The 12,500-nt window shown below is 39.2% G+C and overlaps 1 protein-coding gene across 10 annotated transcripts in view; it reads left to right on the top strand.

The window, feature by feature from the left end:
* The window catches only part of LOC138032251 (adhesion G protein-coupled receptor L4-like), a 125,630-nt gene that overhangs the window by 17,602 nt on the left and 95,528 nt on the right, over positions 1-12,500 (top strand). For 5 of the 10 annotated variants that reach the window (XM_068879884.1, XM_068879882.1, XM_068879887.1 and 2 more), the window contains exons 2-3: positions 9,732-10,103; positions 11,914-11,972. The exons of the other annotated variants lie outside the window; for them this stretch is intronic. In XM_068879884.1, coding sequence (XP_068735985.1) covers positions 9,732-10,103; positions 11,914-11,972 — 431 coding nt within the window. The remainder of the gene's footprint in view (positions 1-9,731; positions 10,104-11,913; positions 11,973-12,500) is intronic. 10 annotated transcript variants of the gene reach the window in all.

The raw sequence follows: 12,500 nt of genomic DNA on the forward strand, positions 1-12,500 counted from the left end.
TTACGCTAATCCTGATTAACTTAATCGGCTTTCGAACAACCGGGCCCTGTTACTGAATAGGGCCTTTAGGGATTTAGAATTCTGATTAGGTATTGTTTCACGATTTTTGTTCTATTGTTTTATGTCATGTGTGTCTTCTACACGAAGTAAAAGCCCTGAATAGGCTTAGAACAACAAGAAAGACACTAGGTGATAGGGCGTTCGTGGCTGCTGCTCCATCACTATGCAACTCGCTGCCGAAACACATCCGTAAGATGGAGAAATTACATGAATTCAAGGTCATTTGAAAACGTTTCTTTTTAGACAAGCATATAGTTTAAAAACTCTCATTTTAATTAAAGCGGACCTCATGGGTAAAATTGAAGTTATTTTGTATGTTTGGCCTCTGTCCCATGTCTCAATTTTTGATAACATCATTCCCATATCGTTTCATTCAAATCAAATATTGTACCTGAAAGACGACCGAACATGCAAATAGAAATCCACCATTTTGGAGAAAATTTGAGCCGCGGTCAGTGGTCAGCAGCTCGTGGTGACGTAGAATCGTCAATTTTCCGCGGTGTTTTATAAAAGCTTATGACGCGCCAAAACGGACAAAAATACTTCCTTAATATATACAGTACTTCCTTAATACATGTAAGACTTCTCCTTAATATATATGACTTCTTCTTGTTTCATATAGATACAACTGAATGTGGAAATATCCAACTTGTTCCCAAATAAACACAACATCTTGCAAATACATAATGATAAGACTTTCTTTGAACATTTATACAACTCGTGGCACACATACAATACTTGCCTCAAATATTTGACTTCATTCGCACAAATAGGACTTATCTTCAATATAAAACTTGGAGACACATTTATAAAACTTCTGGGTTTACCTCGGTGTAAAAACCTGTGAAACTTTTTCTTTGTTTTGTTAGCTCGTGGTAGGGTTAGGTTATTGTTTGATGTTTTTTTTGCTCCTTTGTGTTTACGTCATCTGTGAGTTTCACAGGTTTTTACACCGAGGACGAGCCAAACTTTTTATCGATAAGTTTGTTGATAACCGATACTGGGATTGTACTTCGTGTAAGACCACTTACAGATAGTGTCCCGGGCCCTGGGAAAAATGGCGGTGGCGTTTAGAGGAACTAACGTTGATTGCCATCTTGAAGAGACGATTTTGCGGTTTCCCTCTCACCTTATAGAGATGGAAAGACAATCAGCTTATCTAAATGCCTCGACAAAGGAGCGAAGACATCGAAATCAAATATCAAAAGAGCATCGACGAGAACAAACTCCAGAAGTTAGGAAGATAGAGACAGACCATGGCCACAAACCAAAACACGCTGAAGAAATTAGAAGAACGCGTGAAACAATTCAAGGGAAAACTAACACGAGGAAACAGCAGGTGTTGTGTTAGGCCTTTAAATATTTCAAAATTCATCAGTTCTTTCCAGACAGTGCTCCGTCCGCCTCCGTGTTGAAAAGCGTAACAATCTGCTAAGAAAAACTTAAGAAAGGCAAACAAAGCCTATAAAAACAGGGGCGTAGCGTCCATATACGCACGTGTGCCCGCGCGTACAGCTAAAATCCGATAGCCGCAGCGCACGCTCGCGTGCAACAATGTTGAATGGGATGGCTGAATGAATGCAACGCTGATGTTCACACCTTAGAACAAAAGAAACGTTAGATGATGTTTAAGACGCTGTTTGATGGAAATCAATTGCAAGCTTCGTTCACAACTTCCAACATCATACAACATGGTGGCCAAACGAGTACAATGTGTTCGATTCTTAATTAAGTGATTTCAGTTAAAGCTTACCTGCACGTGCGAGCAAAAGCCTAGCCTCTGTATCCAGAGAACAAGCCGACACTTTATAACTTTTCAAGTGTGCCTTGGTGTCCTTATCACATTTTGCTATTGTTACGCATTCAACGTTTGCTGGATTATCAGAACTTGGGCCACTAACTCCCCCAACAAACTCAGAATAACCGCATGAAGCCATTGGTCTGTATGCTTTGTCCTAAGCTCTTGCGTGACAGCTCTGACGACACAATCACGGCACAACCCGCGAAGGTCACAAAGCGTTCGACTGGTTCGATGGTCGTTTGAGGGCTTCGAGGAAAATGCAACCAGCGTATACTTATATAAAGGGGGATACCTTTTTTTTTTTTGCAGGTATGTTCAGAAAGTGAATTAAGGAAACTTGTTCGCGTAAAAATATGGAATGGAATGAATCTTACTAGTATGCAAATTTTTAGGTCAGTTATTTTAATTACGGGATATGTCACTCTTAAACCAAGACAGTTAAAAATTTCAATGACACGTTCCATTTTACCTACAGTAGTTCCAGTAAACCTAAAGACTCGAATTGTTCAGTGAATAAATCGAGATTAGCGTGTGTGATTTCAATATACCTCGCCTCCGCTTTGGTGGTCAAAGCTCGACTTTTCTTGACAAACAGCTTGTTGAACTTGGGCCTCAAAATCCTCCGTTTCATGTACCCAAAAATTTTATTGAATTTAATTGCAGCAGAAACATTGCTTATTCCGACAAATATCGTCTCGTTTGAGAAAGCCATGTACCAGGATGCTTTTTTGACAGTCGAATTTCGCACAAATTTGGCACTCTGTAACCAATGTAAAAAAGGTTAAGATTTAAAATTTGGTCAAAAATTCCAGTTTTGGTGTTAGGTGCGGTTACACTAGACCTCTTGCCCATGGGGACCCTTGGGGTTACGGCTTGGGTTGGGTTTACCCTGGGTTATGATCGACTCCCCATTTGCGGTTACACACTTGTAAATTACCCAAGGGGAAGGTAAGCGTTGGCCTGTTTTGGTGGGAAACTTACCTTTAAGATAAGACAAGATGAGATTTATTAGTTTTTCCACTAAATGGTGTTTGAAAAACTAATTAAAATACAAGATATATTAAAATTAAGGATCTAAAAAAAAAAGTAAACATCGAAGATCTACATCTGAACGACAAACTTTTCTTTGGCTTATTTTCGGTAATTGTCACGATCGGCGCTTCTCTTAAACTGTCCACCTCAATTAAGTTCAGCGATTCATCGCTTCATTTTAAGAAGGCAACAAAGACGTCGACTTCAGTTACGCTTTCTCTAGTCCTTGCAACTCTCCAATTTATAATTTAGACGTCGACTTGCTGCTGGCCAGAAAAGGCGTGCTTGGGTATTTCCACGTCCGCAGTTGTTTACACAGTTCATCACAGCATGTATTTTCCTCGCGTTCGGCAATCTTGTGATTGGTTGAGTCGCTTTGGGGTTTTGTTAACCATAAGACTTACATCTGGAACTGTCATGGGCAATTCTTCTGTTCTTTTTTACGTATCCATGGAAATTTCCCACAGGAAATTTTCCTTTGGGCAGATCGGTTACACATAAAAATTGCTTCCCCGTGGGAAAAAGCCATTTACCCAAGGGCAAAATGGCTGGTGTAACCGCAGCTATTGTACCGTTAACAGCGCTAAAGGGTGAATGAATTACTCTTGATGTGCCATGTTGTTTTGATTTTCAAGTTACTCATTCGATATTCGAAAATAGCGATTCAAACAAGCAACATTTTGGAGTCGTTTTCACTGGCTCACAAGGCCCCATACCGAAAAAGTCGCCGTCCAGGTAAAATAATGATCGAAACAAACTAAAACATATTTTTCTAAAAATGGTTTTGGTAGTCCTTTATTGTGGCAAAGTTTGGCAATTTTCGATTTTTTTATCTTGCACGGTCTTTGGTGAAAATTGCTGAGAGGCGCTCTTAAATAACACAAAAAGGCAATATATTTTGTACTAAATAAAGAGTGGAATATTCATAAAATTTTAAGTACATTATTAATTAACGTTTTAACAGCTTTTGGCGAATACCTGTAAACATCATAAGTTGCGTGATTCGAAGTGCCACTGACTTTATGGCCGAATAGAAATTTGGGTCTGCTCACCAACAAAACTAAATTGTATCTGTTTTCTTACCACTATAGTCGCAACGTAGTACACATTCCAAAGCAGTCCTGGTTGATTCACTGATGACTTTAGAACCAAAGGTGATCACTTGACCAATCGATCTGTACCACAACAAACTGACAACAACGACTGCACATAAAGTTATTGCACCATTACTTATAGCCGTTGTCAACGATTGCACCATCAGTCGTAGCCGTTATGAAATCGCCAATGACGTAATAGTCTTAGCTTTCTTTCTGAAAAGTCACGATTACATGTTTCAATAAGACACAAAAAAATAAAAATAAAGCAATTGCAGAGCAAGAACCGCGCTCGGCCCATGGCCGTGCGGTTAATAACTCAATTTATTTTAACACACATCAGACATAGATAACGTGGATTTTGCAACAATCTACATTTCAGTCGGCTTAATCCAGTATCACTGAGATGTAAAAATTTCTCAGTAGGATCCTTTCAGGAAGATGTTATTTTCAATGACAACCACTCCCTAGGGGTTATCACGCATTGCTTAACTAATGAAATCCCGGTGTGCTAATTGCTCGGAATACATGAAATTCTTTGTGCATTTCGTTGCACCGAAAAAAGACAACCGGGATTACGGTCGTTTACCATTTACAAGCAGAAACCGGTTGGTGCTAGGTTTGTTCAAATGGTAAGCAAAAACTCCCGAATGGGAAATTTAGTTGGAAACGGCGTGTACCATTTACAAAATCCGTTCAAGGTTATTGAGAGAGTCTGGAGCGAGGCAAAATCATGGGAGTATGCAAATGTAAACACGTTTTTCCGATTGGAAATTCCGTTTGGGAATTTTGGACTACCTTTCAAGGAAGGCCGTTTTCTCCTCAAATTTTTCGTTTGGGAAGACCAAATAGGCTTACTATTTACATTCCCACCGAAATTTCCGGATTTTTGTGGTAAATGGTGAACAACCTATAACTCGGATACCTTTCAGGTATTCCGAGTAATAACTGTTGGTTTATCGATCGATATCCCTCGATGTACTGGTGTGAGAAATAACTTTGAACATTTCAATGCATCTGGAAGCGCAAAAACAAAGCACAGATGATTTCAACGATCGCATTTTCCGTGGACTCTTAACAGCAGTCCCCAAAAGGTGCAGCGACCTGCAGTCATGATAATGTGAGTTGTTGACAGATGTAAAACAGGATTGTGTTTCAAACACTCTTTATTTTATGCTTATGACTCGTTTTTTATTATAAATATTTATTTTACCCTCAGTCTTTCGTTTTATCCCCGGTCTGCAGTCTGCATTTCACCCTCAGTCTGCATTTTACCCCCGATCTGCAGTCTGCAGTCTGCATTATCTGCGTTTTACACTGACCGGTCTTACACGATTTACAATCCCAGTATCGGTTATCAACAAAGTAATCGATAAGAAGTTTTATAAATGTGGCTCCAAGTTTTCATATTTAATACAAGTCCTATTTGTGTGAATGAAGTCAAATATTTGAGGCAAGTTTTGTATGTGTGCCACCAGTTGTATAAATGTTCAAAGAAAGTCTTAAGGTGATGTTACACGAACCGATTTTTAACGCCGAATTTTAACGCTACATAGACCTTATTCATAAATGGCGGCCAATTTATAATTCTTTTGTGGAAGTGCAAATTAGCCTACCAAGCCGCGATACCATACAGTGTATTTTAAAGAATTTTTGATGTAAAATTATGCGTGGTAGGCTAATTTGCACGTGGACAAAAGAATTATTAATGTGACCGGCATTTATGAATATTGTCTATTGTTGCGTTAAAAGTTGCCTCGTGTAACATGGTGCACAGGGCGATTTTTAACGCAATACTTTGTTGCGGCAACATGTTGCAGGTTTTTGAAAGCGATTCAAAAACCTGCAACATTGTTGCGTGTAACACCCCCGCCGCTGACTTTTAACGCAACATCGTCAAGAGTTATATACCCCTCTTTCCTCCCTCCGTCTAACCCAACTTCTCGTCCAAATAATTTGTTCTTGATTTCTTCCTTTTCATCTTCCAAATCGTCCACTAACAACAGAACCAGAATGATTTTCAGCTGCCTTATTCTTAACTCATTGTCCGCCATATTTGTCGAGCAGTAGCCTGGGTTCAAGTGTTGTGTCCAATGTTGCGTTAAAAATCGTCTCGTTTAACATACCGTTGTCGCAACAAAGTTGTGTTAAAAGCTGTCTCGTGTAACATGGATTAAAAATCGGCGTTAAAAATCGGCTCGTGTAACATCACCTTTATGTATTTGTAAGATGTTGTTTTTTTTTGGGAACAAGTTGGACGTTTCCACATTTAGTTGTATCTATATGAAACAAGTTTTACATGTCAAGAACAAGTTTTATATTTATTAGGGAAGTATTTTTGTCCGTTTTGGCGTGTCATATATTTGGGTGGTTTTTGGCAAACAGAGGTTAATTACTCGTAATGCGATCTCATCCGTTGCTTTTAGCAACGGGTCGCAAATTTGACTGTATTTTGACACTTTTATTGCATTATCATATTACCCATTGATCGCTAATCCGATTACTTCAAAAAATCGAAAAACATTCGTGCTTCATCAGTTTTCGGTCAAATTTATGTCCAAGTAGCAGATAAATTGAAGAAAATTTTAGCTTTGCATTCAAAAATTCGTAATCAACGCTAAAATCACCAAATTTTGCCTGGAAAACGTTTTTTTGCTCTATTTCTCTTAAATTTTTTCGTTCAAATTTCGCTTTTATGAAATGTTTTAGTTGGCTGTAAATAAGTTATATGCTGTTGGAAAGCTTATTTTCTTAGCTTTAAAATGATGTATGTTGTCCCCTAACTTTAATTTTTTTTTTTTTGAGAAAAATAACATTTATTGGCGATAGCTGATTTCGGGCGGTTCAGTCTTGCGAATGGGGAAGTGGGAAAAAGGGCTAAGTAAATCAATACAAATCAGCTGGGGTTGATGAATAGCAGAATTAAATTTCAACGCAAACTCCTGCTTACCTAATTAACGTTTGATACAGATCTCTACTGTATTCAATTTATTGTTTAATTTCGCAAGTGTAATAAAATATTCGCGTCCGATCTGTATGGGTGTTTGTAAACACCTATATCCACCCATTTTAAATGAAAGTTGATGAACGAATTGTTTTTCATCACTTAGCCGGGACATAATAACTAAAGGCTATTTGGCAGAATAGAGTTGCCAATTTTCAGTGTTCAGTTGGCTCGCGACAGGAATTTCATTTTATATTTCGTTTAAGGAGAATAACCCTTCAAATCCATAAGATTCGTCGTTTTCAGTCACAAGAATTACCTCAAACTTCATTTCCGGTATTAAAAAGAAAGTATTTTCTTATAATACTTGGTAATAATAGCAGTACAGTATGATACCTTGGATTTTATCGAAATTATGTGAAAGATAGAGAGATTAAAATTATAATTAACGGACACACAGATTGTATGGACCCCTTGTGATATAGCCACGGAATTCGCCGAATTCATGATCATGAACTGTAAGATACATACATGCATACATTATTAATTGACCACTCTCCATAAGGGCTTTTCATAGCCCATGACATTCAACAACAACTGTTAAAAATCCCGCGGGACTGGCCGCGGGAAGCAAGCTAGTTGGCTAGTTACAAGTGCAGCTGAGAAGATAATGGTCAGAACGTTTCTTGAACCCAGAATGCCTGGATGTCAAGGCGGGCAACCCCACCACGAGGCCGCACTGCGACGTCACAATGTAAAAATGTTTTCGTCTCAAGAAACTTACGGTTTACCACAATCTATTCTTTTCGCCCGCCTTCTCAATTTCATTTCATTCTTACCGGTTTTCTGCCTTTGAGTACCTACGGAAAATACCATGAAGAAATCTCCGTTGGTTCACCAAGGCCAAAAAGAAGAGGAAAAACAACTGAATATGGTTGCGATTCAGCCACTGCACGGCCAACGTTCATCGTCAATATAATTTGCATAAAACTCCTTTTACAAACTGTTGGTTGGCCTTTAGCTGTCCACACGCCAAGAGCCTTTCATCCTGCTTTCATCATTATTTGCATTATTTTGCGATGATTTTCTGAAACATCCAAGAGCATTCTTTCGCGAAGAGATTTATATTTAAGTGTACCATTTTGGTTTTGCTTTGTAAGCCTATTGGATAGAGGTTGTAAGTGGTGTGTTTTTAACTAGCTAATGAGAGTGTAATGATATGTAAGAGAATTTTGAATGTAATCAGCAATATTCTGTTCCGGTCGGCATTTTGTTCATGTCTGTACAGTCATGGATTCAATTGGGAAGTTTTTAACCCGGCGACTCCCGCGGGTTCCCCATTGACGAGTAAAATCGTCTGGCGTTAGACAGTACTAAGTATGGCCGGTGTATTTGCGACAGTGAATGGAGTTTAGCGACAGCGAATAAGGTTTAGTAATAGACCCGTTTTCAGTTGAGTATCGAAAGTAATTAGCAAATTACTTTGTTTTTGCACCTACTTCACTCAGTGATTGGTTCAAAGTTCTCTGGCCACTTTTTCAACCAATCAGAAGTGAAAGCAAAACCAATCGTGGCTGACGCGTGCACGTTTTCCCGCGCTTTGTGTGGGCTACGTGTAATTAGTTCGAGTCTTGATTGGTTTACTGGATTGTCTCCGTCCTTTTTGATTGACCAAAGTAATTACTGTGGTTTTGGTTTTACGACACTCGTTTGAAAACCGCTCTATCGAATGGATTCTAGCGATAGCGAATGTGTATTAGTGACAACGAATGAGCTTTAACGCAAGCGAATGAGTTTTAGCGAAAGCGAACGAGGTTTAGCGCTAGCGAATGAAATTTAGCGACAGCGAAGAAGTACTAGCGAAAGAGCTTTTGTTTTAAAACAATAGGGCAACCACGACACGTCACAATTATTCAAGATGGCGGCGCTCGGGAAATTTGAAAACCAAAACAACCGTTTTTAAAATTTAGTTATTTCGGATACAAACGCTCCCATTGGAAAACGTTGGAACAATTTTGATTGTGAGCATTATGTTAACTATTTTAAAGACATATTCCTGTTTTAGTGGAGGTTCCCTTTAAAGGGCTTCCCCGTTACGTATACCTGACTATCATGATGGTCACCATTACGTCGAAAATAAGAGTATCTACATGGTGTTTCAGTTAAAGATTGTTCCGTAAAATCGCAACTTACTTGAAACAACGTTGAAACAGTATAATTGTAGGGTTAATCGTTCTTATAAGATAGTCTCTTGAAATTATTCGGAACTGATTTGACGTTTGAACCATCTTTCAAACGGAATGATGACAGAGCTATCCAGTGGCGGATCTAGGAATATTCTAAGGGGATGAGGTGAAAGAATCGAAGTATATACTGTAAATATATCGATGCTGTCAACAGAAATATAGCATAATTTAATTAAACTGTATTTTACCCAGAGGGAAAAAACGCAGTTTAATCAGAGTCAGAGGCTGGAAGAAGATTCTGCTCGTAATCTCCCTTGCGCTGGACATGCATATGTTAATCAATCAGAATCAAGTAATCATGCCCTCTTGGTTACCAAAAGTGCTAACGTAATAAAGAAAATATGCCCTCCCTTCAGAATTGAGTAATTTTGCCCTGTATGTGATAAGTATTAATAGATCATTAATAAAAATGTTCGCGTCAGGTAAACAGTATCTGTTCCAGAAAAACATAAAAATACAGTAAAAAGCAGGCAAATAGCCATCCTATTAAACCCCCCTTCCCCCACCCCCAGGATTTGCCCCTGCTATCGATGTTGTTTATTATTTATTCTCAGGTAGATGCAGTTCATCTTGCGAATTCGAACCTATTGACTTTTCTAGCGAAAATTTAGTAAATTGGAATTCAGCTGTAACTGATCATGATAATGGGGAATCTCTGGCCAAAATCAGCACTTTGGATCAACTTTGCGATGCCCAAACGTCCTTCCGTGATCCAAACCGGGAATATTGGACAGCTCTTCGGCTTACCGGCGATGGAAAGTGTCAATGGGGCTTAAATAATTCAGCAATCTGGGAAAATTGCTACCAAGTTCTTGAAAAATCACAGCCTGGAAAATGTTACGTTATAAGCAAATATCCAATGAAATTGCAACCAAGAAGCTGTAACAGCTCAAAGAATGTTTTACGAATGTTCGATTGTGGCTCAGGTAAGTGAGGACATTTTCAGGTATGTTCACCTTTGAGGCGGTGCGACGAGGGCAATTTGGAAAACTTTGAAAATACTAGTGAAATTAATTAGATCCTTTAATTGCACAAGGAAAAAAAGGAAAGAAATTAAAAGGAACTTTATTGAAGTGTCTAGTCTTATAGCGCTGGAGCACTAATTGGGCTAGTTGGGGATGTCGACATTGTAAACTGAAATTAACAAATTAACGCAAATCAAATCAAATGTAGGTTTTGGAGGAGAGGGGAAGACCGGAGTACCCGGAGAAAAACCTCAAAGGGCAGAGTAGAGAACCAACGAATGAAGCTCAACCCACATATGAAGACGAGGCACATTGACGAAGTGGTTGCATATTTATCACATAATTCTTGAAGGAAGGCCGTTCAATGCCGCGAGAAAACTGACCGATAAGTTCAATGAACAGCTTTAGACTTAAAATTGCAGCAATCGTGCTTTCATTAATTTGGTTAAAATAGTTGCTGTCAACAGAAATAGCGCTTAAAACGTATCACTCTACGAGGAGAGCCTCTCTAAAACTCGGCAGAGTCTTTTAAGTCGCCGCAGTCCAAGTTTCCGGGCTAGTCACTCCAGTCAAACCAGTTTAGGCAGCGTGCACATCGTATTTTTGACAAGGCGAATGTCAAAATCGAGCCTTCAGTTCCAAAAACAATATAACGTCTTGGAGTGCAATCGAGACTTGGCCTGGCTTTGAGACTGTCTCCAGGCAACGGCTTGCGCATAATCAATAAAAATTTAACACGATTTCTGCAGAGTCCTTTCTTTCTCGTCGAGTTAAGAAAGGCTCTGCTGGAAGTGAAAACGTTTTAACCAGTATCAAAAATCCCATAATATACTCTTTGTTTGTTCCCCTCCCCCCCCAATCCCCCCCCCCCCCTCCCCAAAATTTTGCATAAGCATTGTTTCCAGTTTCTCTTGGGACCATTGTAAGACCCAAGAGAAAATAAAAACAATGGGTATGCAAAATTTTGGAGGGACAAACAAAGAGTATTATGATAATTTTGATACTGGCTAATTTTATATGTGGATAAAGATTCTGTTGTAACCTAAGCAACGTTTACAATCAGGATCAAATAATAATGCCCTCTTGATTATGAAAAGTGCCCTCGTGATCAAGAAAAATGCTTTTCGTCTCATCCACTCAGCATTCCCGTATGTGATAACTGCATTGATCATTTCAGGACTTAGCAGGGTTGGAGGTGCAGATTCACAGTACGCCAAGCCAGATGCACGACCTTAGTCATTTTCCCCAAAAATGCCCTTGGCGATGTAATATTTTAAGCTTATTTAAAAAGCCTCGACAGAAACTTCCAAAAAATTAAAAGCAGAATTATTGTCCCTTTAATATTCATTTTCTCCCAGTCTAGAATTTTTAGCTTCATATTCAAGAGCATTTTAACAAACACAAGGAACATGGCAGTTTCTTCATAGGCAAATCATTTTTTGTCTAGTTTAGTGAAAAAAATAAAAAAATAAATAAATAAAATAGCAGTCGGTTGCCTACATTGAATAAAGACCGGAGATGTTAAAAGAAGTCCTACATCACATTGCATGCATTTCACCAAGCACGATTTTGATAAAAAAAAAATTACAAAATGATCACTACACTGAATATTTTGCTAAACCAATTTTATGCCGCTCAAGTAATATTATCAGCAAATGAAGAACCTTTGGAGGCATTGCGGGCTGCATTCCCCTGCCCCACCCCACCCCTGCTTCGCCACCTATGTTAATAAGGTAGTAGTTGTCCTCTTCTTTCTTTCTTTCTTTTTTAGATTCCGAAGATTCGAAGTCCAATCAGATGGAGTACACATATGAATGTGCACAATACAAGGTAACATAAATTTTGACAGTGGACTAAGCTAAGCCCTCTTCTTACTAAATGTTCGGATCTCAAAGGGCAATTACAGCTAATACGGCGATCAAATCGAAACTTCAACATCCCCCCCCCCCCTCCCCGGGCATTTGACTACCTTCTGTGCCAGGGGAGTCGGGAATTTGACCTTTGCTTTCGTTGGGTGGGGAAAATTGAACCAGAAATGTTGTTGGCGCCGAAGTCGCTAACAGCTATAAAACACGTGTTTGGACGATGGAAGAGTTTAAAGGAAGAGATGTAGCATTTGTGAACGATTGGCTCACAAAGAAAGGTCTTCAAAAGGTCTTTATTAAAGACGGCAGGAGCCGACGACGATTGTTCTTTAGTAGGGTATGACGGACAAATCCTTCAAATCCGACGATAGGATAGGGCATTTGAACACCATTTTGGCCCGACGGGGCGGGAATTTGAATGATCCAATCTTCAAAAGTTCGAATGCCCGGGCTTGCCCGGGGGAGGGGGGGAGGGGAATGTTGAAGTTTCGAG

This window comes from Montipora capricornis, chromosome 14 (genome assembly GCF_036669925.1).
Source record: "Montipora capricornis isolate CH-2021 chromosome 14, ASM3666992v2, whole genome shotgun sequence".
In the NCBI taxonomy this organism is placed as follows: domain Eukaryota; kingdom Metazoa; phylum Cnidaria; class Anthozoa; order Scleractinia; family Acroporidae; genus Montipora; species Montipora capricornis.